This window comes from Nerophis ophidion, linkage group LG14, assembly GCF_033978795.1.
Source record: "Nerophis ophidion isolate RoL-2023_Sa linkage group LG14, RoL_Noph_v1.0, whole genome shotgun sequence".
Classification (NCBI taxonomy): domain Eukaryota; kingdom Metazoa; phylum Chordata; class Actinopteri; order Syngnathiformes; family Syngnathidae; genus Nerophis; species Nerophis ophidion.
In genome coordinates this window covers 37,090,320-37,117,607 of record NC_084624.1, presented here as the reverse complement: position 1 = coordinate 37,117,607, position 27,288 = coordinate 37,090,320, and the positions used below count along the sequence as shown (strand labels likewise).

Below are 27,288 nucleotides of genomic sequence, written 5' to 3'. Positions count from 1 at the left end.
CTGCAGACCTCATGAGAGCCAACAAACATGTCTTCCTGTACAATGTCTGCTGTCACTGGGTCACCGACAGTTAGGATGTTGATATATTCCTGTTTAAATGAAGAATTAATCATAATCCTTGAAAAAAAAAAAAAGGGTGGGTGGAATCACATGATCTTTTTTTGTGTCCATCTCGCCACACAGTTCTGAACGTCATTAAAACCGTTAACTCCATCTTTTGACACTTCTTCCACCCCCGTCCTTGCACGCTACACCGCTACAACAAAGATGACGGGGAGAAGACGCTGCCGAAGGTGAGCCGCGTAAATAAGGCTGCCCACAAAATGGCGCATCCTGATGAGACTGTCAGGAAGCGGCTTGAAGATGGCCCGTAAAACAATCTATGCAACATTTTGACCAAAGAACCATCATTACATGTTATTTGGACCAGTGTTTTTCAACCACTGTGCCCCAGCACACTAGTGTGCCGTAAGATAGAGTCTGGTGTGCCGTGGGAAATTACACAACTTCAACTAATTGGTCCAAAAAATATTTTTTGCAAATCAATAATTATAATCTGCAAATAATGTCCCGTTGCTTAGTGTCATGTTCTGTGTAGAACTCGGCAGGGTAACCACCTAATACTCCACGTCAGTAGGTGGCAGCTGGTAGTTAATTGCTTTGTAAAAGTCGGAATGTGTCGGGTTTGTTGTGATCCCAATATGCAGACCACAGCGGGAGGCAGCATGCAGGTAAAAAGGTATGTAATGCGTAAACCTAAATTGAACAAAAGGGAAAGGAAAAGGCAATGGCTATGCATAGCGAAAGTAAAACTGAACTGGCTATAAATTAAACAAACAAAATGCTGGACGACAGCAAAAACTTACGGCGTCCACAAAGTACATCCGTACATGACGTGAAAATCAACAAAGTCCACAAAAAGAAGGATAGCAACAACTTCAATAGTCTTGCTTGCTAACAAGAGGCAGGTGTGGGGAATAGCGCTCAAAAGGATGACATGAAACTGCTACAGGAAAACACCAACAAAACAGGAAGGGCCACCAAAATAACAGCGCAAGACAAGGACTAAAGCACTACACACAGGAAAACACTAACAAACTCAAAATAAGTCATGACGACACGGTGGAGTTTAATTTTTGAAAGTTTTCTGCTAGTGGCGGGCCTCCGAATTTTTTTATGAAAAAAAATGTGCCTTGCCTCAAAAAAGGTTGAAAAACACTGATGTAGACCACAAGGAAGTGTTTTACATTTAGAAAAAAATAAAATAATACTATGACTCCTTTGATGCGCCTTTTTTATGAAAAAAGATAAAAAATAGACCATTCATAGGCAGTGCACCTTATGATCCAGTGCACCTTGGGTCTGGAAAATTCGGTAATCATTCTATTATCGATCATAGACTGATACTATGGATCGATTCTTGCTCATCTTACAGTAGGAAGGCGATTCATACGGCCACCTGAACAGTGATGAATTTGGGGCGTGCACTACCCACCTCAGCCACCAGATGCCAGTAGTGTTTAATATCTTAAAAAGCCAATTCAACTTTTAAGGCAGCATCAGTTGTAGATCATAATAGAGCTTTCCATCATTTTCAGCAGACTGCATTGCAAAACAGATCAACCCAGGAACGGTGCCGTATTAACCCCTTTCCTTCTGTATACACTGACTGTGAAAATGCTGACATACCAACAGTTTTTCTTGTATCATCCGCTCTCTAGACCAGGGGTGTCAAACATATGAAGAGGTTTTATCCGGCCCGCAAGATGATTTTGGTAAGTATGAAAATTTGCTGGAATTTTTGAAGGAAAGAAACTGCTCTTTTAAACGTGTTCACTGGATTTCGCATCAGCAATTCTTTGTATCCTCTGCCGCAGGTGTGCGCATGACTTTCAGAGGGGGCGGAGCTATGTGCTCTGTTAGGATAGAGGATTCGGGACGCATTATCTGGGCGCACATAAATATGCGGAAATAACATGTATCCCCTTCTAACTTCATGTGTGATTCATGAAATGAGTCCAAGTTTTGCTGTAAATGATGCTACATATGTGCAGAATAACTGCGATGAGGTGGTGACTTGTCCAGGGTGTACACTGCCTTCCGCCCGATTTCAGCTGAGACAGGCACCAGCGCCCCCCGCGACCCCAAAGGGAATAAGCGGTAGAAAATGGATGGATGGATGGATGTGCAGAATAAACCGCATGATGCTTGTAGGAAAATTTGTAAATTACATCAATAACATCCTGTAATTGGATTTTGATTTGACTATTTATTACATCTTCAGATGTAATAAATAGGAACATTTCAAAACTCTGCCAGACTAAAACCTATTTAACTGATGAACATCATTTATTTAGAAATGAAAAACCACGACAAATGAAGATAAACTACTATGAACAGAAACATGTAGGTGGAAAAAACCCCCAAAAAACATTATTTGTATGTTTTCAGATTGTGCTTGTTTTATTTTAAACAAAGAAAACAATCTGAAGTTTTCTTTATTTTTAAGTTATCATGCCATGATTTTACCACTTCGGAATAGATTTTCCTCCATATGGCCCCTGAGCTAAAATCAATCAATCAATCAATGTTTACTTATATAGCCCTAAATCACTAGTGTCTCAAAGGGCTGCACAAACCACCACGACATCCTCGGTAGGCCCACATAAGGGCAAGGAAAACTCACACCCAGTGGGACGTCGGTGACAATAATGACTATGAGAACCTTAGAGAGGAGGAAAGCAATGGATGTCGAGCGGGTCTAACATGATACTGTGAAAGTTCAATCCACAATGGATCCAACACAGTCGCGAGAGTCCAGTCCAAAGCGGATCCAACACAGCAGCGAGAGTCCCGTTCACAGCGGAGCCAGCAGGAAACCATCCCAAGCGGAGGCGGATCAGCAGCGCAGAGATGTCCCCAGCCGATACACAGGCAAGAAGTACATGGCCACCGGATCGGACCGGACCCCCTCCACAGGGGAGAGTGGGACATAGAAGAAAAAGAAAAGAAACAGCAGATCAACTGGTCTAAAAAGGGAGTCTATTTAAAGGCTCGAGTATACAAATTAGTTTTAAGGTGAGACTTAAATGCTTCTACTGAGGTGGCATCTCGAACTGTTACCGGGAGGGCATTCCAGAGTACTGGAGCCCGAACGGAAAACGCTCTATAGCCCGCAGACTTTTTTTGGGCTTTGGGAATCACTAATAAGCCGGAGTCCTTTGAACGCAGATTTCTTGCCGGGACATATGGTACAATACAATCGGCAAGATAGGATGGAGCTAGACCGTGTAGTATTTTATACGTAAGTAGTAAAACCTTAAAGTCACATCTTAAGTGCACAGGAAGCCAGTGCAGGTGAGCCAGTACAGGCGTAATGTGATCAAACTTTCTTGTTCTTGTCAAAAGTCTAGCAGCCGCATTTTGTACCAACTGTAATCTTTCAATGCTAGACATGGGGAGACCCGAAAATAATACATTACAGTAGTCGAGGCGAGACGTAACAAACGCATGGATAATGATCTCAGCGTCTTTAGTGGACAGAATGGAGCGAATTTTAGCGATATTACGGAGATGAAAGAAGGCCGTTTTAGTAACGCTTTTAATATGTGCCTCAAAGGAGAGAGTTGGGTCGAAGATAATACCCAGATTCTTTACCGTGTCGCCTTGTTTAATTGTTTGGTTGTCAAATGTTAGAGTTGTATTATTAAATAGAGTTCGGTGTCTAGCAGGACCGATAATCAGCATTTCCGTTTTTTTGGCGTTGAGTTGCAAAAAGTTAGCGGACATCCATTGTTTAATTTCATTAAGACACGCCTCCAGCTGACTACAATCCGGCGTGTTGGTCAGCTTTAGGGGCATGTAGAGCTGCTCTAGACTCTTATTTTCATACTTTTTACAATTTCCTGTTATTATCTGTTTTCTTAATTTAAAAGTGGTTCCATCTACATTTCTTAAACTTAACTAAGCACTTATTACGTGGTTTTGTCTCACGCTAACTTAGTCTTTAGCAGGGCTAATCCTGGCTTGCTCTCAGTGTTTGTTAAGCCTTGTCCTCCAGTGATAATAGTAAATAATACCTACTTCAGAGACTAAAAAGTGTCACCTAGAAGGGAATCTGCCTGTGAATTAAAAAGCATTATTGGGCAATAGCTACCACGTTCTAACAAACGTCTCTAACTGCTCGCCTACAAGTGAAGCACACATGAACTTGTTAAAAGCAGCAGCGAAGACGAGCTCTTCGTGCCAAAAGACGTTTTTCCAAGAGTGGAAACAATAATAGTCCGATGGGCCACTCATTCACAGAACAGCATGGTGTTTGTTTTCTCAGCCAGTCTGACATTAACCGTCCCAAAAAAACTAAACAAGTAGGTTTGATGGACTCCTGCACCCGTGCTGCAATATTCATACAAAAAGCTCAACTGTCCAGAAAGCGACAGATGATCCTGACAAACTAAACAACAGAACACACAATGTCTGAAAATAACATGCTGGATTCCTTCAAGTCACCAATAGCTGGGTTGCAATTACGTGACCTTGAGACAATTCTGGGGATCAGCTGGAGGGCAAGAGTCCCGTTCGGCTACTGAATATGCAGCTGCTTGAGAGCTAATTTGGGCGTATTTTGAAAGGTTTAGACCAGGGTTGTCAAACGTACGGCCCGAAGGCCGGATCAGGACTGCAAATAGGTTTTATCCGGCCTGCGTGATGAGTTTTCCAAATATAAAAATTAGCAGATTTTTTTTTTTTACAGAAGAAACTGCTGTTCTAAATGTGTCCACTGGATGTCACAATAGCAATTCTGTTAGGCAAGCAAACAGATTATACCGGGGCCAAGCAGGAGGTACACAGTAAAGGGTGACAGTGGCTACTCCTCCTCAACCCACATCGAACCTACAACCTGACGTTTTATGTCTTCCGCTTCGAACACATCATTTGGCACCCTTATGTCCCCAAAATGTCTCTGTCGAACACGAGAAAAGTGAACTTAACCCTTTTGAATAGATTTTACTTATGTTTCTTACGGTTTCTTGAGTTACTGGATTCATACGTGGACATGACAAAGGAGGTATTTGATATCTAGAAGAGTTTACATGTTATGTTTTAGTTCAATCCCAGAAAGACTGATACTTAAATGTACAAAAGGTCCTCTCCAAGGTTTCTCATAGTCAGCATTGTCACTGGCGTTCCACTGGGTGTGAATTGTCCCTGCCCACTGGGTGTGAGTTTTCCTTGCCCTTATGTGGATTCTTCCGAGGATGTTGTAGTCGTAATGGTTTGTACAGTCCTTTGAGACATTTGTGATTTGGGGCTATATAAATAAACATTGATTGATTGATTAAAGGCCTACTGAAATGAGATTTTCTTATTTGAACGGGGATAGCAGGTCCATTCTATGTGTCATATTTGAACATTTCGCGATATTGCCATATTTTTGCTGAAAGGATTTAGTAGAGAACTTTGACGAAAAAGTTCGCAACTTTTGGTCGCTAATAGAAAAGCCCGTGTGCGTGACGTCCCGAGTTGCAGGTTTCCACACATATTCACATTGTTTATAATGGTAGCCACCAGCAGTAAGAGCAATTTGGACCGAGAAAGCGACAATTTCCCCAATGATTTGAGTGAGCATGAAAGATTCGTGAATTAGGATATTGATTGTGAAGGACAAGGAAAAAAAAAAAAAGTGACGGCTCCGGGCGGCGGAAGTGTGAGTGTTTCAGATGTAATTAGACACATTTACTAGGATAATTCTGGAAGATCTCTTATCTGCTTATTGTTTTAATAGTGTTTTAGTGAGATTTTAAAGATTGTAAAGACATACCTCGAGGTCGGATGGCTGCGGTGAACACGCAGTGTCTCAGAGAGAAACCGAGGAGCCAAGCCCACAGCTGCCTTTTAAACAGCTGCTGCAGGACGACTAATAATCCACTGATGTCTCCAGTAAGATATATATCACAATTTCCCCTTCCAAAAACATGCTGGTTGATGTAGAGCAAACATGTTTGCTTGACCACTCTGCTTCACAACAAACAAAAAAACACCGGCTGTGTCTCGGTGCTAAAGACAGCTGCAATCCATCGCTTTCCACCAACAGCATTGTTCTTTATAGTCTCCATTATTAAATGAACAAATTGCAAAAGATTCAGCAACACAGATGTCCAAAATACTGTGTAATTATGCGGTTAATGCAGACGACTTTTAGCCGCTAGTGGTGCAGCGCTAATATTTCCTAACAGTCCGCGACGTTACGTGTACGCGCCATCATTCCACAACGTTTTCAACAAGAAACTCGCGGGAAATTTAAAATTGCAATTTAGCAAACTAAAAAGGCCGTATTGGAATGTTAATATTTCACCATTGATATATAAACTATCAGACTGCGTGGTTGGTTGTAGTGGGTTTCAGTAGGCCTTTAAAGTTTAATCCTGGCTTTGTAGATACACTGAGACCAAGTCTAAGCTCATTGCATCAATTTCCTCAGAATTTTCTACAAACTTGAAGTATTTCGTTCAGAGGATTATTTATGATGTATACGTTTCCAGAATGTGCTTGTTCTATTTTTGGACAAAGTAAAACAAAAAACAACATGAAGTTGTCTTTATTTTTAAGTTATCATGCCATGATTTTACCATTACGGCACACTTAGGAATAGATTTTCCTCCATGTGGCCCCTGAGCTAAAATTAGTTTGACACCCCTGGTTTAGAGGCAAGTATATAAGTCAGGTATCATGAAAACATGCTGAAAATGGGATGGAGTGGATTTATACACCCATAACAAAAAGAATGTTCTAAAGATTGAAACCATTCATCATCACCCAAGTGGCCTGTTAAAGTGACTGCAGGACGGCACATCCTTGACACTTAGAAGGATTTTAAGTAGAAAAGATTGGAGGCACATCATGTCTTTACATTCGAAGGGGTCCACCGATTTAGCATTAATCGGTAAATGATGTGTTTGATCTACATCAGGGGTCACCAACGCGGTGCCCGCGGGCACCAGGTAGCCCTTAAGGACCAGATGAGTAGCCCGCTGGCCTGTTCTAAAAATAGCTCAAATAGCAGCACTTACCAGTGAGCTGCCTCTATTTTTTTCAATTGTATTTATTTACTAGCAAGCTGGTCTCGCTTTGCTTGACATTTTTAATTCTAAGAGAGACAGAACTCAAATAAATGGGTTGTACTTGTATAGCGCTTTTCTACCTTCAAGGTACTCAAAGCGCTTTGACACTACTTCCACATTTACCCACACACACACATTCACACACTGATGGAGGGAGCTGCCATGCAAGGCGCCAACCAGCACCCATCAGGAGCAAGGGTGAAGTGTCTTGCTCAGGACACAACGGACATGACGAGGTTGGTACTAGGTGGGATTTGAACCAGGGCCCCTCGGGTTGCGCACGGCCACTCTCCCACTGCGCCACGCCGTCCCTGGTGTATCCAGTAAGATATATATCACAATTTCCCCTTCCAAAGACATGCTGGTTGAAGTAGAGAAAACATGTTTGCTTGACCACTCTGCTTCACAACAAACAAAAAAACACCGGCTGTGTCTCGGTGCTAAAGACAGCTGCTTTATTTTCAAATAGAATTTGAAAATCCAACAAAATATTTTAAAGACTTGGTCTTCACTTGTTTAAATTATTTTTTTTTACTTTGCTTCTTATAACTTTCAGAAAGACAATTTTAGAGGAAAAATACAACCTTAAAAATGATTTTAGGATTTTTAAACCCTTATACCTTTTTAATTCCTTCCTCTTCTTTTCTGACAATTTAAATCAATGTTCAAGTATTTTTTTATTTATTGTAAAGAATAATAGATACATTTTAATTTAACTCCTCATTTTAGCTTCCTTTTTTTCAATGAAGAATATTTGTGAAATATTTCTTCAAACTCTATGACTAAAATAAAAAAATATTCTGGCAAATTTAGAAAATCTTTAGAATCAAATTTAAATCTTATTTCAAAGTCTTTTGAATTTCTTTTAAATTTTTTGTTCTGGAAAATCTAGAAGAAATAATTATTTGTCTGTTAGAAATATGGCTTGGTCCAATTTGTTATATATTCTAACAAAGTGCACAGATTGGATTTTAACCTATTTAAAACATGTCATCAAAATTCTAAAATTAATCTTAATCAGGAAAAATGGCTAATGATGTTCCATAAATTCTTTTTTTTTTTTTCCAAAAAGATTCGAATTAGCTAGTTTTTGTCTTTAATTTTTTTCGGTTGAATTTTGAATTTTAAAGAGTCGAAATTGAACATAAACTATGTTTCAAAATTGTATGTCAATTTTTTTTGTGTTTCTCCTCTTTTAAACTGATCAATTAAGTGTTTTTTTTCATCATTTTTTCTCTACAAAAAACCTTCCGTAAAAGGAGAAAAAACATACGACGGAATGACTGAAGGGCTTCACGGTGGCAGAGGGGTTAGTGCGTCTGCCTCACAATACGAAGGTCCTGCAGTCCTGGGTTCAAAACAAGGCTCGGATCTTTCAGTGTGGAGTTTGCATGTTCTCCCCGTGACTGCGTGGGTTCCCTCCGGGTACTCCGGCTTCCTCCCACTTCCAAAGACATGCACCTGGGGATAGGTTGATTGGCAACACTAAATTGGCCCTAGTGTGTGAATGTGAGTGTGAATGTTGTCTGTCTATCTGTGTTGGCCCTGCGATGAGTTGGCGGCTTGTCCAAGGTGTACTCCGCCTTCCGCCCGATTGTAGCTGAGATAGGCGACAGCGCCCCCCGTGACCCCAAAAGGGAATAAGCGGTAGAAAATGGATGGATGGATGGAATGACTGACAGAAATACCCATTTGTTTAATATGTATAGATTTATTTATTAAAGGTAAATTGAGCAAATTGGCTATTTCTGGCAATTTATTTAAGTGTGTATCAAATTGGTAGACTTTTGTATTAATTAGTACCCAAGAAGTAGCTCTTGGTTTCAAAAAGATTAATGACCCCTGATCTACATGAATGAGTGCTGTAATGCTGTGATCGTGACACTAATATGAAAAAGGAGAAGTTAACTTTTCGCAATTGATTTCCTGGTACAAATATTTGGCTGCCATCTGCAATTGTCTCCGCCGTTGTTTTAATGATGGGATGTTCATATTTTGTCTCATTTTCCTTGTTGTTCAGCTATGTTTGGTTTCCACCCATATTTATCAATATCAAGATACAGTATGCCCTTGCTATGGAATATGCAGCCAATGAGAAGTTTATTAATCTAGTTTATTAAAACGATTAACTATTAATTTTCTTGATGCTGAATATAGCACTACAGACGCTATAGCGTTTGGCGGTGTTGTGTATATGCAACAACAATGCATGCATTCATTATATGTTTCTGTGTTTTGTGTTTCCTAAAGAAAAGTGTTAATATAAACGTTATGGAGAACTTCATAAACATGCTTTTCGGAAATTGCCAAAAGTGCTCATTTGCAAACTTGAGTGTGTTTCTGACTTGGCTCCACTCCACGTGTGACAAGCTTAAAAACCTAGAGCAGAAACCTTTCTCTGTGTTTGTTGTTGGTTTTAAAAACGATTTTCCCTTTTGAATGGACTATTTTAGGACTGAAAATACCTTAAAGCCAAAATATATATTGAAAGCATTCCCAGAGGCGAGAACAGTGCATGTGCGGCATTTACACTCTGCAGAAAGTGATCGATAAACTCGACAGTGTCAAGTTGAAACAGTCGGACACGAGCGCCGTTCAACAGGAAGGGAACTCCATGACGTCACATGAACTGGAAGTGAACAACTGATCAGCCTTTACAATTTACTAGGGGTGTAACGGTACGTGTATTTGTATTGAACCGTTTCGGTACGGTACGAGGGTGTATCGAACGAGTTTGTAAACTAAAGTCTTAACAAGCTGCTCTGCAGCTGCCTCTGAACAGTGAGCACCCAGCATTGTCCCGCCCACACAACCATCTGATTGGTTACATATAAAGCCAATCAGCAGTGCATATTCAGAGCAATGTAACAGCCAATCAGTAGTGCGTATTTAGAGCGCATGTTGTCAGTGCTCCGGCGTCGAGATGAGCAGATATGTGTTTAGCAGTGCCAGGTGAGCAGCTGACATCGTACACTCCCCAAATTATAAAAAAGACTTCCCAGTCACAACTATTACAAACATCACTATGAGCCCGTTGACCTTCTAGAAACTTAAAGTGCAGCTCAGCTCTCTCATAGTTCTGGGTTGAGGTGAACGCTAATTAGCTTTTAGCGTTACGTTAGCTCATTTTGCTGTGTGTGTGCGTGTGTGTGTGCACGCGTGTGTGTGTGTGTGTGTATAAAATAAAAGTCAACTACAGGCTTCCCAAATGCTGTAAGAAATTAAGCATGATGATTTGACTTGAAACTGTTTAATGTTGCACTTTTTATATGTAGAAGAAAGGTTTTGTCATTTTATTTGATCAAAGCAACAACTTGAGGCAGTTTAATGTTGATTAACGTGGGTAGAATTATTATAGTGTTCCCAATGTTAAAAGGATAAAGACATTGTTTACAAATTTGGTAAATTTGGATCTCAAGATGGCGGCGCCCGGAAGGGCTGCGACCTCGAGAAGCTCCTGCTAAAGATGAAACATTTGGCAGAAATACCGGACAATTCTACAAACTTTATGGCTGGCTCACATCGTGGTCACTCCGTGATCACGTACGACCGCCAGACACTTCTGGATGTGGACATATCGGGCCGTTTTGGACTGATAGACGCGTGCTTGCTAGACCGGCTAGCTAGCATGGGAATACTTCGGCGGCTACATCCAGCGGCCTGTGAAGCAGGGGAGTATAGTAGCAGCGGGGGCCGTCTACGGAGCAGACGCCAGCGGTGTGATCGGAAACGCGGATGCCGAGCGGGGCTAAAAACAAAGCAGAAGGCTAATCCCCACAGAACACCACTTCCCTCCATCCTGAAGCCGGATTTAAATGGAAGATGCGAGACTAATGGTCTGGGTAAGGAGTCAGTTAAATTAGAACAAGTTTTTTCTGCTTTGAGTGTTTCAGAGTTGGACATGTGTTTTACTGAGGTGGTTAACTATGATGCGTGCAGTTTATCAAAGCAAGAAACAATCGGAAAATTCCCGTCGTATCAATTTCTAGATATGGTCGTAATTATACTAAATGCACTGGGCATAATAAACACAACATTATTAATATTGCTACTACGGATAATTTGATCAAAAATTCCCTAAAACAGCCCACTACCTATAATATAGTTTTTTTAAACATAAGATCATTGTCTCCCAAAACGTTGTTGGTTAATGATATCATCAGCCATGAACCCACGCATCGCAACGGTAATACGATAGACCTAGTGCTTGTCAGGGGTATCACCGTTTCCAAAGTTACGATACTCCCGTATACTAAAGTATTGTCCGATCATTACCTTATAAAATTCGAGGTTCAGGCGCATGTTCGGCAAACTAATAATAATAATAACTGCTATAGCAGCCGCAACATTAATACGGCCACAACGACAACTCTTGCTGACCTACTGCCCACGGTAATGGCACCATTCCCAAAGTATGTGGGCTCTATTGATAACCTCACTAACAACTTTAACAACGCCCTGCGCCAAACCATTGATAACATAGCACCGCTAAAGTTAAAAAAGGCTCCAAAAAAGCGTACCCCGTGGTTTACAGAAGAAACTAGAGCTCAGAAATTATTATGTAGAAAGCTGGAACGCAAATGGCGCACGACTAAACTTGAGGTGCACCATCAAGCATGGAGTGATGGTTTAATAACTTATAAACGCATGCTTACCTTAGCTAAAGCTAAGTATTACTCAAATCTCATCCACCGTAATAAAAACGATCCTAAATTTTTGTTTAGTACGGTAGCATCGCTAACCCAACAAGGGACTCCCTCCAGTAGCTCCACCCACTCAGCTGATGACTTTATGCAATTCTTTAGTAAGAAAATTTAAGTCATTAGAAAGGAGATTAAAGACAATGCGTCCCAGCTACAACTGGGTTCTATTAACACTGACACGATTGTATATACGGCGGATACTGCCCTCCAAAATAGTTTCTCTTGTTTTGAGGAAATAACATTAGAGGAATTGTTACAACGTGTAAATGGAATAAAACAGACAACATGTTTACTTGACCCACTTCCTGGGAAACTGATCAAGGAGCTCTTTGTATTATTAGGTCCATCAGTGCTAAATATTATAAACTTATCACTTTCCTCGGGCACTGTTCCCCTAGCATTCAAAATAGCGGTTATTCATCCTCTCCTTAAAAGACCTAACCTCGATCCTGACCTCATGGTAAACTACCGACCGGTGTCTCACCTTCCCTTTATTTCAAAAAACCTCGAAAAAATTGTTGCGGAGCAGTTAAATGAACACATAGCATCTAACAATCTATGTGAAACCTTTCAATCCGGTTTCAGGGCAAATCACTCCACGGAGACAGCCCTCGCAAAAATGACTAATGATCTATTGCTAACAATGGATTCTGATGCGTCATCTATGTTGCTGCTCCTCGATCTTAGCGCTGCTTTCGATACCGTCGATCATAATATTTTATTAGAACGTATCAAAACACGAATTGGTATGTCGGACTTAGCCCTGTCTTGGTTTAACTCTTATCTTACTGATAGGATGCAGTGAGTCTCCCATAACAATGTGACCTCGGACTACGTTAAGGTAACGTGTGGAGTTCCCCAGGGTTCGGTCCTTGGCCCTGCACTCTTCAGCATCTACATGCTGCCGCTAGGTGACATCATACGCAAATACGGTAATACACCCAACTCTACATGCCCCTAAAGCTGACCAACACGCCGGATTGTAGTCAGCTGGAGGCGTGTCTTAATGAAATTAAACAATGGATGTCCGCTAACTTTTTGCAACTCAACGCCAAAAAAACGGAAATGCTGACTATCGGTCCTGCTAGACACCGACCTCTATTTAATGATACAACTCTTACATTTGACAACCAAACAATTAAACAAGGCGACACAGTAAAGAATCTGGGTATTATCTTCGACCCAACTCTCTCCTTTGAGTCACACATTAAAAGCGTTACTAAAACGGCCTTCTTTCATCTCCGTAATATCGCTAAAATTCGCTCCATTCTGTCCACTAAAGACGCTGAGATCATTATCCATGCGTTTGTTACGTCTCGTCTCGATTACTGTAACATATTATTTTCGGGTCTCCCCATGTCTAGCATTAAAAGATTACAGTTGGTACAAAATGCGGCTGCTAGACTTTTGACAATAACAAGAAAGTTTGATCACATTACGCCTGTACTGGCTCACCTGCACTGGCTTCCTGTGCACTTAAGATGTGACTTTAAGGTTTTACTACTTACGTATAAAATACTACACGGTCTAGCTCCATCCTATCTTGCCGATTGTATTTTACCATATGTCCCGGCAAGAAATCTGCGTTCAAAGGACTCCGGCTTATTAGTGATTCCCAAAGCCCCCAAAAAAGTCTGTGGGCTATAGAGCGTTTTCATTTCGGGCTCCAGTACTCTGGAATGCCCTCCCGGTAAAAGTTCGAGATGCCACCTCAGTAGAAGCATTTAAGTCTCACCTTAAAACTCATTTGTATACTCTAGCCTTTAAATAGACTCCCTTTTTAGACCAGTTGATCTGCCGTTTCTTTTCTTTTTCTCCTATGTCCCACTCTCCCTTGTGGAGGGGGTCCGGTCCGATGGCCATATACTGCTCGCCTGTGTATCGGCTGGGGACATCTCTGCACTGCTGATCCGCCTCCGCTTGGGATGGTTTCCTGCTGGCTCCGCTGTGAACGGGACTCTCGCTGCTGTGTTGGATCCGCTTTGGACTGGACTCTTGCGACTGTGTTGGATCCATTATGGATTGAACTTTCACAGTATCATGTTAGACCCGCTCGACATCCATTGCTTTCCTCCTCTCCAAGGTTCTCATAGTCATCATTGTCACAGACGTCCCACTGGGTGTGAGTTTTCCTTGCCCTTATGTGGGCCTACCGAGGATGTCGTAGTGGTTTGTGCAGCCCTTTGAGACACTAGTGATTTAGGGCTATGTAAGTAAGCATTGATTGATTGATTGATTGAAATAAATAACCCAAAAAATTATATTTTGTTGTTTTCTTACTGTACCGAAAATGAACCGAACCGTGACCTCTAAACCGAGATACGTACCGAACTGAGATTTTTGTGTACGGTTACACCCCTACAATCTACAATAAAAGATAAACATATTGAAACACACAAATAAAATAAATATGGCTCTTATAAAGCCAGAACAATATTTGATGTTTTCTCTGCCAAGAAAGTATAATGTGTCTATTTATTTTAGTTATTAAAAAAATACAACTTGGTTAAAATATTTTTGTGTGTATAATTACTTTTTGAGGACATTCAATAATACCACGATAATGATAATCACGACTGTTTTTGTCAACATTACTTTATTTATTGTTTTGGTTGTGTATATTTGAGGGTTTTAATAGCGCTCAAAAATCTATCCAAATGTTTTAGCACAACTTTGGTAAGCTTTCAAGCCGCACTGCTTGAAGGGTTGTCGGCGCATTAAACATAGGAGTATTATTATGGCGTGTGTATAAAGTACCGTATTTCCTTGAATTGCCGCAGGGCATATAGTATGCGCCTGCCTTGAATTACTGCCGGGTCAAACTCGCTTCACAAATTAATTGGCGCATGCTTAGTATTACCGCCTGGTCAAACTCGTGACGTCACGAGTGACACTTCCCCTGTCATCATTTTCAAAATGGAGGAGGCTGATTTCAATACCGGTAATTTGAAATTGCATAAAAGGAAGAAGATTAAGAGCTATTCAGTAGGATTTAAGGTCCAAGCTTACATCACACTCAAATTTTTACTGCATGCCTTTGGTAAGCGCAGGAGTGAGAAGAGGTTTTAAATTAATTAGCGCCCTGGCGGCAATTCAAGGAAACACGGTAAGCGTTTTGTTTGGCAATATTATGCAAAAGCAACTTTTCTTACCTTCAGGTACCTGCTGATCTGTATTTGGGATCTGCATAAATCCTGAAAAATTGCGCGCGTCCGAACCAAAATTCATAAGCTTCTTCTTTTTCCTCTATCTTCTTGTTATGGGGCATTCATCCTCCGCTGTTGCCATGTCTAATATAAAGTAGTGTAAATTTCAGATTTATATCGGTCAGTAAACTCCTTTTAATATGATTCCTTTAATGTGCCCTATAATCCTGTGCGCCTATTATATGAAAAGATCAAAAATAGACCATTCATTGGCAGTGTGCCTTATAATCCGGTGCGCCCTATGGTCCGGAAAATGTGGTTGTACCATTTAATGGAATATTAATCCCATGCAAAACCAAACAAGGCAGCAGTTTAACCCTGGAACTGATGATTTCCACCAGAAGCCAATCATAGAGGCTCTATTGTACCGCAATAGTTCCTACGGCGTTTTCTGTGTGCAGCAGCGGCATCCTGGAGTGTTCTTATGTAATCATGTGACCATTGCCAAGCATGACCTCAGCGCTCAGAGCGCCGTCGATCTCCGAGCCACAAAAGCATGTGGCCTAAACGTGCAAAACTCTGAAACCAAAGGCTGCTTGTTGCAACAACACCCAACCTCCAAACATGACAAGACAACCGTTTTCATGCATTTACTTCCCTCCGTTTAACTATCCGTTGCTCTGCAACTTCCTGAAAGGAAGGAGGACCGAAGCCACAATCAAGTCTGAGGGGAGAGAGTGAGAATCTGTGGCACCCCTGGGAAAGGAAGTGGAGGAGCAGGGGGAAAAGACAGGAGAGAAAGGCTCTCGCATTCAGGCGCCTCTTTGGACACCTTTCTGCAGCTTAGGGAAGATAACATTCATTTTCTGTCTGCGTTGACCCTTTATCAAACATTAATATCACCAGAGATAAGATAAGTTTGTTTTCCTCACCTCACAGGCAACAACATTAGGTACAATTACACAACCCAATTAGATCCAATGCAATAGCTCTATTGAAATCACCAGTGTCAAACATGTCTGCATTATAATAACACCTTTTTTTAATATGATGTACTAAAATACAGTGGGGCAAAAAAGTATTTAGTCAGCCACCGATTGTGCAAGTTCTCCCACTTAAAATGATGATGGAGTTGAGTTTATACCTAAATTGATACATGGATGATACATCAAAAGATTGGGAGAATGTCATGTGGTCGGATGAAACCAAAATAGAACTTTTTGGTTTCCTCCAAACTCGTCGTGTTTGGAGGAAGAAGAATACTGAGTTGCATCCCAAGAACACCACAACTACTGTGAAGCATGGAGGTGGAAACATCATGCTTTGGGGCTGTTTTTCTGCTAAGGGGACAGGACGATTGATCCGTGTTAAGGAAAGAATGAATGGGGCCATGTATCATGAGATATTTAGCCAAAACCTCCTTCCATCAGTGAGATGGAATGGTTGACCAAATACTTATTTTCCACCATAATTTACGAATAAATTCTTTAAAATTCCTACAATGTGATTTCCTGGATTTTTTTTTTTCACATTCTGTCTCTCACAGTTGAAGTGTACCTGTGATGAAAATTACAGACCTCTATCATCATTTTAAGTGGGAGAACTTGCACAATCGGTGGCTGACTAAATACTTTTTTGCCCCACTGTATTAGAGGCAGCTCTCAGGGGGGGTGCAGTGGAGTTCTGCTGCAGTGCAAACTACTACTACTACTACTACAATAATAAACACAATGAGCACATATCAAGCAAAACTGATTTTATTTGTAAACATTTAAAAAAAAATGCATTATTATTGTTGAATAAACAGGCATTTTTCTAGATTTTTGTTTTATAACGACACTATTTTCAACACGCAGTATTAAGGATGTTGCCACAAAAATTCTAGAGAGCACGTCCACAAATTAAATAATAGAATGTATTGTGTACTTTTAGGAAATGTACATTTTAAACCAAATTTACTCTGTGGAACCATTGGTGAGTAAGCCTGTATGCTGGACATTGAAGATTGTGGAGTGTTTTATTTATTTTATTTTATTTTTATGCAAGTTTATTTCAATTAATTTTATTTCTGCTTGTACTTTCTTTTGGGGGCGGGGGGGGGGGGGGGGGGTTATTGTTGTATGGTTTCCTTTTCTGTGATATGGATACCCATGGGTCTGAAATTAAAAAAAAAAAAAAAAAAAAAGACTACTTTTTATGCAGGTTCAAAGTAACCTACATTTAATTAAGATCTGATCCAGTTTATGCCTTTGGCCGATATTTTAAAATTGAAAATACAGCAGAAAATCCCATAATAAACATGCTTGGATGGTTATGTCTCTCATATTATTGCAAAACTTTGAAATTTTCAATTGAAAATGAGGTTCAGTTTGAGCAGTGACAGATGATAACTTGTGGTTTTTGTGCTATCCAACCATCCTAAAACTGAAATCCGAGCCTTTTGAAACAAGGAAAATAAATAGTTTTAGGACCAGGAGTCGGTCCTCTGAGGGGTTCTTGGCAGCAGGTTGTGCCATTGAGAAGCACCACACAACTGTTAGTGACAGCTGTCACAATTGCTTGTATTCCGTCACGTGACTTTTCCCGGAAGTGAAATACTCTGGTGGTCAACAAAGCCAAGATTGCTGTTGTGCAGCAAGCAGCGCACACTATCAGAGTGCGCATGAGGCCGAGATCTACCTGCAAAAAGCAAATACAAGCAAAAAACACCCGCACCACACGTGCTTTAAGAAATACAAATATTATCAAGATAATACTCTAATGGGAAATACTAAACGTTAAAAGTATATCAAACAAACCAGTAACAAAGTGATCACTTCAAACTTGTGCATTCTTCGACTGGAGTACGCTGTTTATTCTCTACTCGTCTTTTTGTAAAATCTTTCTCTCTTCGGCCCTTCTTGACTACCTCTCGAGGAACGCTGAAGAAACCTTTATCCTTTTCATGATGTGAACGGTTCGTACAGCCAAAAACAACGCAAACAGAGGACATTTTTTGAAAGGGTTAATGGCGACTCATATCCATTGAGAACAGACGCCGGCTTGACCACCACGCATATTTAATGAGTTGACGTGACGTCATTTAAACAAGTGATAAAAAGGACATCTATAAAAGGACTTGTCCATGTTACTTCTTATGAGCAGACTGGATTCTGCAAGAGTCGATACACAGCTGAAACACACATTGATGTCTTGAGTAGATAACACAAATAACACATTATTAAGATGATTATATTATTAGTGCATTTTAAATAAGTACTTAGTAAGTTTTCAACCTTCTTAAAATATTTTCATAACTTTTGGGATGACTTACAACTAGTTAAACGACACCCTGTCATGTCCTGAGGGAGTCTGTATGACTTTTACTGGCACTTACCGACATTGAGGACACACAAAAAACTACAAATGTGCTCACTTGCTCTACGGCAGGGGTGTCAAACGTACGGCCCGAACAGGTTTTATCCAGCCCGCGGGATGAGCTTGCGAAGTATAAAAATTTGCCAACATTTTTGAATGAAAGAAACTGCTGTTCTAAATGTGTCCACTAGATGTCACAAGAGCAATTCTTTGTATCTTTGTAAATGATGGTGGATTTGTAAAAAAAAAAAAAAAACACATTAGTGCACCAGTTGAGGAAAATGAGAAAACTACATAAATAACATACTATATTTTGATATTTTTTTATCTTGATTGAAAATTAACACCAATGAGTTGACTGAAAAACATCATATAATTTATTCAGAAAGTATAAATAACGACAAATAAATACTATCAACCGCAGCATTTAAGTGTAAAAAAACAACATTATGATTTGTACATTTTCAGATGTGCTTGTGCTATTTTTAAACAAAAAAAACAATCTGAAGTTGTCTTTATTTTTAAGTTATCGTGCCCTGATTTTACCAGTCCCACCCACTTGGGAGTAGCTTTTCCTCCATGTGGTCCCCGATCTAAAATTATTTTGACACCCCTGGTTTATAGCATACAAAACTCCCCCTTTCGTAATAAGACTGAAGTCGATGCGAACGCCTATGTGCAATTACTGCCATCATTGTGTAAAACGTAGAACAACCAAAGAAACAAAAAGTTTTGTCTAAGTTGACAAATAAGGAAAAGAGAGGCTACCCGGATAAAAGGACAGTCAAGGATCAACATTGGCCCGGCTTTCGCTCGCTGAGACGAGGAGGGATTTCACACCGATGCTGCCTTGGCACTGTTCCTGCTGGACTAGTAAGTGACTTTTGATGCTCAAAACAAAATGATAATGCTAATGTTAGCTGTCAAAAATATATAAATAGTCACCAGCTTGTCAGCTTGCCACACTGACACAACCAGCCAAGCAACAAACTCAAAAGTACTGCATGAAGAAAAAAACATTGAATTGACTGCAAATCGCTAATATAAAGTTTGAGTAAAATATGTAAGTTCCTACTGTTGAATATATCGGTCTTACTAAATCATGGTGGTATTATGGTGTCAGTTTGTAGCTACGTGACAGTAGTTTCTGTTGATTTACGACGCTTTACGTTGTTCCTCATGGGAAATGTGATCTTCCTTCAGGCAAAACACTACCGCTTGTATCCACTGGCGCCGCCAAAATCAACCAAAACTGAAAGTTCTTAAGTGCAATCTCACACTGTCTTTAAAAACTAGTGACGTGTCTGTAACTTTAATCAACAATTCCTTGGATGCATCACAAGACATGCAAAATTGAAGTGTGTCAATAACTTACTTCTATTCTGCCAAATATATATTTATTATATTTTCATCTTTCTTCTATCATCTCATTCTTGTTCCAAAGTGCTATTGTGAATGTTTAAAGGTGAACTGTGTTAAGTGAAGTGTTCCATGTTAGCTCTGTCGCTATCCAGGTGGAACAAAACGTTTAGCATTTTTTATATAGGCTGTAGGTAGTTAAAACTTTATTATTGAACTTTTATATCAACATTTATGGTGTTGTTTTTTTTATAACATATATTCAAATTAAATAAAAAACATTTCAAACTTTACAAAATCTCAGGGGTACCCCCCCCCTATACTTGGGGCCCGGGTACAACATCCCCACTCTTACAGCGCTGGCTGTTTAATTGGCAGCCCCAGGGGCCAAATCCGGCCAGGGAATTACACCATACTAACCCCCCCACCCCCAAGTTCAGTTCAGAACTTGGTAGACCAGGGGTGTCAAACTCATTTTAGCTCAGGAGCCGCATGGAGGAAAAATCGGTGCACACATGGGCCGGATTATTAAAATCATTGCATTAAATCTAAAAAATAAAGACAACTTAAGATTGTTTTCTTTGGCCAAAAATAGAACAGAGTCTGAAAATATTTAAATACAAATATAGAAAAAAAAAAACCCGACAGTGGTAAAGTTTGGATCCATGAAGGAAAAAAAGAATGTGAATGAATTTTTATAACTGAATAAATTTACTTGTGCATTAAAATGTGCTTTTTGTATTTCTTTTTTTTAATGAATTAATAATGTTTATGACAACCTTTTACCAATACACAATATAGAATGTGAGATATAAAAGGATAATGCATACATTTATCATTTGTTTTCAAAACGGTTAAAAAACAGTGGGACCCCAACAATTTACTCTGGGACCTCATATTTGTGACATGATGGGGTCCCTCCTAGCGCAAACACTGATGGAGTATTGGTGCGTGCAAAACAGCAGCAGGCGGCTGTGGCCAGCGGGTCGGTTCTAATACTAATCAAATCATTCTGAGGGTCCAAGAATAATTAATTCATGAGCTGGATCTGGCCCACAGGCCTTAACTTTGACACCTCAGTGGTAGACAAACATTGTCCAGCAAATTCCTAAAAACTCTAGAGCAGGGGTGCGCACACTTTTTCTGCAGGCGAGCTACTTTTCAATTGACCAAGTCGAGGAGGTCTACCTCATTCATATTTACATTTATTTACGAAAAACATTTTTGTTAACAAGTTAGTGGTGTTTAATGATAATACAAGCATGTTCAACACATATAGATTCCTTTCTTTCATGAAGACAAGAATATAAGTTGGTGTGTTACCTGATTGTGATGACTTGCATTGATTGGAATCAGACAGTGGTAGTGATAACGTCCGCATTTTCAAATGGAGGAGAAAAAAAAAGTCCTCCTTTCTGTCCAATGCCACATGAAAGTGGTTGGATTTGGCATCTCATTTGTCCAACTTGCAAACTAATTTTTAAACACTTTGTTATGAGAGTAGCATATGTGTGTGTGTGTGTGTGGCCCTTTAATGTGTTGACAGCAGGTGAGTGACGTCAGTGAGTGTGTGGGCGAGCGAGGTGAGGGAGCGGTCACTGAGCGCGGGGGAGAAATACATTGGCATCAAACTCCGTAGCTTGCTAGCTTGTGTACGCTAGCTTTCTGAGACTCTTATTTTGTTAGCACAGGCAGGATGAAACAGGTCTTTTATGATGAAGACAGGAACAGTGCAGTAGGCCCAAGAGTCTATTGAAATAAAAAGTGTTTCTATCCGTCCTGTCTGTGATTTTTTTCTTAATAATGAGCTGCAGCAGCCAGCGTCATCTCACAAGATCCTCGGGTGCCGAGAATCTCAAACAACTGACGAAAGTGAAGTCTTGGTGAAGATTGATGATAGCTCATTTTTAGGTCTATTTTTTTTTTATGCCTGGCTTGCGATCGATCGGTAGCTCGCGATCGACATAATGCCCACCCCTACTCTAGAGAGTTCCTGTTCTATAGAGGATCTTGGACCACTGTTAACACATTGGCACTGGGGTCCAAACTTGTTATTTACATGACTTAGGTGTTCCTCAAGGCACCCCTTTAAGTCCTCTCCCGGCTTGGATGTGCAGAGCGACTGCTTTCATGATCGCTCTGTGCATTCAACTCCTGCTGAATTTCGTGAGATTTTTGGGAGAAGATTTCTTCCGGGAGGTTTTCGGGAGAGGCGCTGAATTCCGGGAGTCAACCGGAAAATCCGGGAGGGTTGGCAAGTATGCTACAACGCTACTGTATTTTAATATTGGTCATTACAGTGGTACTTGGAGAGCCAAGTGTTTAATTAGCAGTATTCAGCAATTAAAAACGTCTGCATGGGTGCATTCTTAAGAGTCTCCTTGGTGCTTTAATGCTGTGTTTTTCGACCACTGTGCAGCGGCACACTAGTGTTCCATTAGTTAGTCTGGTGTGCTGTGGGAGATTATATGATTTCACCTATTTGGGTTAAAAATATTTTATGCAAACCAGTATTTATAATCTGCAAATAATGTGCCGTTGTTGAGTGTCTGTGCTGTCTAGAGCTGGGTAAAGTAACCATGTTATACTCTTCCATATCAGTAAGTGGAAGCAAGTAGCTAATTGCTTTGTAAACGTATCTAATGGTAAAACCAAAAATAAACAAAACGCGAGTGCCTCTAAAAAGGCATTGAAGCTTAGGAATGGCTATGGAAAACAAAAGCGGAACGCTGGAATACAGCAAAGACTTACGGCGTGTGGAGCAGACGGCGTCCACCAAGTACATCCGTACATGACATGACAATCAACAATTTCCACACAAAGAAGGATAGCGTCCGCACAACTGAAATAGCTTTGATTGCTAAAACAAAGCAGGTGCAGGGAATAGTGCTTAAAGGAAGACATGAAACTCCTACATAAAAATACCAACAAAACAGGAAAAGCCACCAAAAAAGGAGCGCAAGAGACTACACACAGGAAAACACCAAAATACTCCATATAAGTCACTGCATTATGTGACAGGTCATGACACTTACTTTGAGACAAGAGCTATGGAGTGGTTCTTAACCTTGTTGGATGTACTGACCCCCACCATAAACTGGGTTCAGTACCAATATGCGCATCCACCGAACCCTTCTTTAGTGAAAAATAAATTGGTTTTCAAATTCAAGACAAAGTTATATGATCTTTTACTGGTGCACAACCGTGCATGAACATCACCTTATTCAACGAACAAAACCAAGACAGTACATGAACTCGTAACAAATTACACACCTGCAAATCAGTTTGGGTTCTGCTGTTGCCGTATCCCTAATATGCCGATAGGGATAAGTTTTTATGTACACGATGAGTCGGGTGTGGCTTGAGTGGAGGCTCCACCGAACCCCTGAGGCCGACTCGTCGAACCCCTAGGGTTCGATCGAACCCTGGTTAAGAACCACTGAGCTATAGTGATGCATGGTTGGTTATGGTTTGAATTCATATCCAACAATTGCTACAATGACTTTTTACTGTCAATATCAACTACAGAGTTTACATTTTTAATGTTTTCTGCTGGTGGTATTGTTGTAAGCAATTCACCAATCTCGCGCATTTTGCAAATTAGACGTCATTTCCATTGTGCGCAAGCAATCTGCATATCGCAAGACGAGTTTTAAGACGAGATTTTGTGGATGGTTTAGTCCAGGGGTGTCAAACTCATTTTAGATCGGGGGCCACATGGAGAAAAATCTACTCCCAAGTGGGCCGGACTGCTAAAATCATGGCATGATAACTTAAAAATTAAGACAACTTCAATGTGTTGTCTTTGTTTAAAAATAGAACAAGCACGTTCTGAAAATGTGCAAATCATAATGGGTTTTTTTTACACTTAAATGTTGCGGTTAATCGCATTCTATCTTTAATTGTCATTATTTATGCTTTCTGAATAAATTTTGTGATCATGTTAAACAGTCAACTCATTGGTGTTAATTCTCAATCCATCAAAATAAAAAAAAATAATATAAAATTCAAATTACAGGATGTTATTTATGTAGTTTGCTCAATTTCCTCGACTGGTGCACTCACATCATGTGGTTTCTTTCTTTCTTTCTTTCTTTACATATGTAGCATCATCTATAAAAAGGTAGAAAGAATTACTTTTGCGACATCCAGTGGACGCATTTAGAACAGCGGTTTCTTTTATTCCAAAATTTTGGAACATTTTTATACTTTGATTGATTGATTGAAACTTTTATTAGTAGATTGCACAGCACAGTACATATTCTGTACAATTGACCACTAAATGGTAACACCCCAATAAGTTTGGGGTCCACGTTAATCAATTCCATCCATCATCTTCCGCTTATCCGAGGTCGGGTCGCGGGGGCAACAGCCTAAGCAGGGAAACCCAGACTTCCCTCTCCCCAGCCACTTCGTCTAGCTCTTCCCGGGGGATCCCGAGGCGTTCCCAGGCCAGCCGGGAGACATAGTCTTCCCAACGTGTCCTGGGTCTTCCCCGTGGCCTCCTACCGGTTGGACGTGCCCTAAACACCTCCCTAGGGAGGCGTTCGGGTGGCATCCTGACCAGATGCCCGAACCACCTCATCTGGCTCCTCTCGATGTGGAGGAGCAGCGGCTTTACTTTGAGTTCCTCCCGGATGGCAGAGCTTCTCACCCTATCTCTAAGGGAGAGACCCGCCACACGGCGGAGGAAACTCATTTCGGCCGCTTGTACCAGTGATCTTATCCTTTCGGTCATGACCCAAAGCTCATGACCATAGGTGAGGGTGGGAACGTAGATCGACCGGTAAATTGAGAGCTTTGCCTTCCGGCTCAGCTCCTTCTTCACCACAACGGACCGGTACAACGTCCGCATTACTGAAGACGCCGCACCGATCCGCCTGTTGATCTCACGATCCACTCTTCCCTCACTCGTGAACAAGACTCCTAGGTACTTGAACTCCTCCACTTGGGGCAGGGTCTCCTCCCCAACCCGGAGATGGCACTCCACCCTTTTCCGGGCGAGAACCATGGACTCGGACTTGGAGGTGCTGATTCTCATTCCGGTCGCTTCACACTCGGCTGCGAACCGATCCAGCGAGAGCTGAAGATCCCGGTCAGATGAAGCCATCAGGACCACATCATCTGCAAAAAGCAGAGACCTAATCCTGCGGTTACCAAACCGGAACCCCTCAACGCCTTGACTGCGCCTAGAAATTCTGTCCATAAAAGTTATGAACAGAATCGGTGACAAAGGACAGCCTTGGCGGAGTCCAACCCTCACTGGAAATGTGTTCGACTTACTGCCGGCAATGCGGACCAAGCTCTGGCACTGATCGTACAGTTAATCAATTCATGTTATATTTAGTCAACTCATATCGCGGGCCGGATAAAACCTGTTCGCGGGCCTAAGTTTGACACCCCTGGTTTAGTCAGTAACCCTACATTATTATATTTTATAAATAGTAAACCAAGTTGTGGTAGTGAGTAGTTTAGTCGTGGGTGTACACTGTATAGTGGTTAGGGTTGGACTGATTTGATGGCAATACTCAGTTATATTGTCCCGACTATTAATGAATAGATTTACATAAGTATTTAATAAATTATTTTGACACCAAAAACATGTATCTGCGCCCAATGATTTAAAAAAAATTTGCACCCCACATTATTCAAATATATAGCTGGAAGCAATTTGCAAAAAGATTGCGCATTTTGCAAATTGCTCACATTGGTATTGTGCCTACAACAGTATGCCTCATTTTTTTTTCAACAAAAATGTGTCTTGGCTCCAAAAAAGTTACAAAACACTACTTTAAAGAGATTTGAATTGTTTCTTGGTATCAGGACAATGTGCAAAGTTGCCTGGAGTCAAGTGTTGACATGCGTTACCTTGATCTCTGCAGCTCCATGGCAGAGTTGGCTATCTGGCCGCCCTCCAGACAGTAGTTCTGGGAGCTTTGTCTGGAGTACGCCGCTGGTACGATCCCCTGAGTGTATGTCTGCAGTCTCCCCCTTGCAGAGGCTGACAGCGCCGAGAAAGACGAGCCAAAATTGGCCGCAGTGAAGGCGTCGCCCTCGGCGGACTCTGCGGCAGCCAAGGAGCTCGTCCGGCCGCTCGCCAGGAGAGCCTGGTTCGCCAAGGAGAGAGTCTGGGCGGCGGAAGTGTTCGCGGCAACGTCGGCGGTGTTGTTGTTAGCTCCGGGCGGTGCAGTTGGAGTAGCCGCAGCCAGGAAGCTGCTTCTAGTCCGGGCTTCCAGCGCACCTTCCTCGGCGTCCTCCTGCTGGTCGGCGGCGTCCTGCACGGGTCGCCCATCCAGAGAGATGTTGGTGAGGAAAGACAGCGCCGCTTGCCTCCGCCTGGGGTCGATGCGTTTCCGCGTCTGCTCGATGCCGTGCAGCGTGGCCGTGGAGGTGCTGCTGCTGGCGGCCGCCGCCATGCTCCGCGTCCCGCCCACGGAGCTGCGATCCTCTCACCTGCAGCACATCAAATATAAAATGTGTGTGTGTGTGTGTGTGTGTGTTAGTGCTGCGGCCTGTCTTTTAAGTGCACGCGTGGAAGTGGGTGAAAACAGGCAGGTCACGTGTGAGCAGTATTGTGGCAGCACAGGGAACAATTTGGACCAATCAGATGTCAGCAAAACACGTAGGCTTCGTACCACCTTTTCCTGACTATGAAGCACACCACATGTATTCCTCGTTTCATATCCTTAGTAGCATTCGGCAGTGTTTCAGGCACGTTCTGATTTGCACAAAGCGCAGTTGTTTGCAAATCCATCAATGGGTGCTGACAGGAAGAGGCTCTGTTTGCTGCAGGAGAAATAGACCAAGGTCTGTGCTCGCGTCCAAGGTGGCACATGTGCAGCAACAGTGACTCCTAGTGGCCTAAAGTGAACGGTGCGTTTATGTTGGCGCTGCAACAGCTGGTAGACTACGCCCCCTAGTGGTGTTCGTGTAGGACTTCTTCCTTGTGGCTTTGCTTTGACGTTCTCGCAATGCTGATCACAGCCGCTAGGAGGCACACTTGCACGTATCAAAAGATAAGGACGTTCATCAGCAACTTTTGTCTAAAATATACATGAAAGGCGCCTAGTACCCATTGAGAACAGAGCTAGCTTGACCACCACGCAAATTTAATGGGTAGCCAGACGTGACACCTGTAAAATCCACGCAATATGTGCATGGTAATTGTAAAAAATAAATAAATAATAATAATTATATATACACATATACCTATATCCATCCATTTTCTACCGCTTGTCCCTTTTGGGGTCGCGTGGTGTCGCTGGAGCCTATCTCAGCTGCAAACGGGCGGAAGGCAGCGTACACCATGTACCAGTCACTATATACATATATATATATATATATATATATATATATATATATATATATATATATACACACACATATACATACACATATACATATATATAGGGGCGCCGAAAAGGGGGGGTAAAGGAGACGGATTCTAGGGGCCCAAGTTGGAGGGGGGACCAGAGAGGCCCCTAATGATGATAAAATTATGTGTTGGGGGCCCTGTAAAGATTCTTTTCATGGGGCCCAAAATCCCTAGCAGCGCCCCTGTATATATATATATATATATATATATATATATATATATATTAG

General features: G+C 41.4%; 1 protein-coding gene across 3 annotated transcripts in view; it reads right to left on the bottom strand.

Annotated features, from left to right (window-relative positions):
• The window catches only part of cables1 (Cdk5 and Abl enzyme substrate 1), a 60,665-nt gene extending 34,154 nt beyond the window's left edge, over positions 1-26,511 (bottom strand). The window contains exons 1-2 of one of the 3 annotated variants that reach the window (XM_061920572.1): positions 26,325-26,511; positions 25,555-26,139 (exon numbers count right to left, since the gene is read on the bottom strand). In XM_061920572.1, coding sequence (XP_061776556.1) covers positions 25,555-26,102 — 548 coding nt within the window. In that variant the 5' untranslated portion in view covers positions 26,103-26,139; positions 26,325-26,511. Of the gene's footprint in view, positions 1-25,554; positions 26,209-26,324 lie in introns of those variants that run through there. The other 2 variants (XM_061920571.1, XM_061920573.1) reach the window with 2 other exon arrangements.
• Positions 26,512-27,288: the final 777 nt, after the last annotated feature.